Here is a 3,001-nt window from a genome sequence, read left to right on the forward strand (position 1 = left end):
AAAAGAAAGAAAAAAATACATACACTGGCCACAAGAATAAACCAAATCTACTTTTTTCTCGAACTGAAATCATGCTTTTCTCTCCATCTGGGCCAGGCACGTCTGAGGAACTAAACTAAACTTGTTGTAGGCACCAGTATTTCCCCTTATTGAGTCAGGAAAATGAAACACAAATCTTATTTTTTGCCCTTGGGGCTCTTGGTAGCTTAGTCCTAAGCTGTTTTGTGCTTACAAGCCAACTGATGTTGACTGTCAAACTCATATGGCAAAGTGAGTCTGTAGGCTACAGTCCAGTGCAGCACGTACAGGCGGGGCCCCTGCATCTGGGGCTATGGGCTTTCTCCACAGTCATTATAACACTATCATCTGCAAACCAGTCACAGAGCTTCCACATCATAACATGCACTGACTATTTCTCCTCTGAGCCAACAGCAGCTGGCTTATTTTCTTTAGAAATTCCAATGGTGGAGAAATGGCAGCCATTCATAACGCAGTGCCATCAGATAACACAATGCAGACTGGATGGCAGGTCAATGCATTACCACAGTCCCCAGCACCATCTATCAGGTAGAAGCTCATTTTGCAGCCACATTATCATAAACAATCTGGATGTTGGTGATGCTGTCCTCAGGGAGAACCTGGGGAGTGGATATTAGTGACTGATGGTGATTCTGGCATTATACAGGTGATAGAGATGGGATTTGCAGGGGGAGAGGAGGGAGGAGGAGGAGGGAGGAGGAAGGGGGTAATTATGGCTAGTTATCATCGTTTATGCCCTGCAGCATCTAAACCGTATTAGTTTGTGGAAAGCCTGCTTAAAGTCCTCGTTGGACATGGTGTAAATGATCGGGTTGATTAAAGAGTTGAGGTAACCCAGCCAGGTGAAAATGTCAAATAACTCCGGGTGGAAGCAGGACTCGCAGACAGGCACTAGAAGAGTGTAAATGAAAAACGGGAGCCAGCATATGATATAGGCTCCCAGGATTATTCCCAAAGTTTTGGTCGCCTTCCTCTCTCTGGCGGCGGAGATGCGCTTCTTCTCCAGCAGCGCGTCGGACACAGTGACTTTGACTTGGTTCACGTTCGCGGACGAGGTAGTGTCACAGGAAGAGGTGTCGTTAGTCCCGTAGTTCAGGGAGGTTGTGGACGCCACCGAGCCGGGGGAGTTGGTGATCAGGTGCGCCGAGGTGAGTCTCTTCCCGGGCTTGTTGTGGGACTGCTTCAGGATGCGCTTTCGCGCTTCCACGTAAATCCTCCCGTACAGGGCGATGAGCAGCAGCGTGGGGATGTAGAAAGCGCCGAAGGTGGAGTAGATGGTGTAGAAAATGTGGTCGGTGTTCACGTTGCAGCTCGTCACCTCCTCTGCCTTCACTTGGCGCCAGAAGAAAGGCGGCAGGGAGATGGAGATGGCGATCACCCAGGCGGTGGCGATCATCCCAGCTGCGCGCCCCATCGTGCGCTTTTTGGAATACTCAACCGCGTCCGTGATGGCCCAGTAGCGGTCCAGCGCAATTACGCACAGGTGGAGGATGGACGCGGTGCAACACGTTATATCCGAGGACAGCCAGATGTCACACACCACCTGCCCGAGTGTCCACGTCTGGCTGACCGTGTACAGCGCGCTGATGGGCATCACCAAAATGGACACCAGCAAGTCCGTGACGGCCAGGGACGCGATCAGAAAGTTTGCCGGGGTGTGTAATTTTCGGGACTGGTAAATGGTGGCGATGACGAACGCGTTTGAAAGCGTGGTGGCCAAAGTTATGAGGGCTAAGGTCACGGCGAGACCCGCTTGGAAAGCCACGTTAGTGTCCTTCTCCTCCTCTTTCGACGTGAAATTGGCATGGGTGTAGTTGGTGGAGATGTTCAACAGCTCTCCGTAGATGACAGGCGTTGGTTTGAGCTCACTGGCATTCTCCATCCCTCCACCTGTCCCTCGTCAGATCCCCCTGTCATCGAGCTCAAAGGAAAGCCTGGAGATCAGCCCGAAATCACTCAAATATTCATCCACCGCGCGCGCTTCTCGTTTTCTGTAAAGCCAAAATAAAAGCGGCTCCATGTCCAGTGGAAGCGCAGCGGCAGTTATCCAACAATCAGACAAGTGCGGCCACAAAGACACATTTCTGCCTCCTCCTCTTCATCTTCATCACTTCACCCGCATCATTTTACACTATTTATCAACTTAAAAATTATCCAAGAAACAAAAAATGTTATAATGGCACAAAGAGCAGCCTCTCTATCATCCACAGATCTTTTTCTGTGATACAAAAATCATTTTTCACATCATCCAGTGTTAGAGGGGGGAAATGAAATGACTCTGTTTTCTCTATTTGCTGTTTTTAAATCCGTTTAGTGTCTCCTCACAAGTTAAGAGCTGCTGAAGTCTGACTCCTGGTTTTATACTGCCAACGCAGGGCAGTGTTATCTCTCTCTCTCTCCCTCTCCCTCTCCCTCTCTCTCTCTCTCTCCCTCTCTCTCAGAAATGGTGAAAGAATTCCCAGTTTTTTTTCTTTTTCATGTGACTGATTTTTCAAGCCAATAACCGATACTGATTTTTGTTGTTAAATTGTCCTTTTTGTCTTTTTATCATTACTCAAATTTAAATCATTGACATTTTTTTTGGATCCCTTTGATCTGATGATATGGAATTGTGACAAAGATAATGACTGTAACAGTTTACACTATACAAATAATCTTGTCAGTGCCCTTCAGTGGACAAAGAATGTCATGAAGTTCATTTATTCTCATGGCTTTCAATCACATCACATGATCTTCATCAAAGGTTTTATTGATACATTATCCACTAGATGTCGCTCTCCCACTCCTCCTGTCAATTGCATTTTCGTCACCATATTGCTGGGCTTCAGGGCTGGCACTAGACTTTTGGGGGCCTTAAGCATGATTTGATTTGGGGGACCCCCTCATTGTAACATGTTCACATGGCACTGAACCAGCTTATGTATTGTAAACATTAGTTTAAGCAGATTTAATGTACAAATGA

General features: G+C 47.3%; 1 protein-coding gene across 1 annotated transcript; it reads right to left on the bottom strand.

The window, feature by feature from the left end:
• Positions 1-534: 534 nt before the first annotated feature.
• Positions 535-1,956, bottom strand: LOC121955678 (5-hydroxytryptamine receptor 1B-like). Its single transcript, XM_042503728.1, is given in 2 exon segments — positions 535-1,938; positions 1,941-1,956. Coding segments are annotated over 2 exon segments (1,185 nt in total). The 3' UTR covers positions 535-769.
• Between the last annotated feature and the right edge of the window lie 1,045 nt (positions 1,957-3,001).

This window comes from Plectropomus leopardus, chromosome 16 (assembly GCF_008729295.1).
Source record: "Plectropomus leopardus isolate mb chromosome 16, YSFRI_Pleo_2.0, whole genome shotgun sequence".
Lineage (NCBI taxonomy): Eukaryota > Metazoa > Chordata > Actinopteri > Perciformes > Serranidae > Plectropomus > Plectropomus leopardus.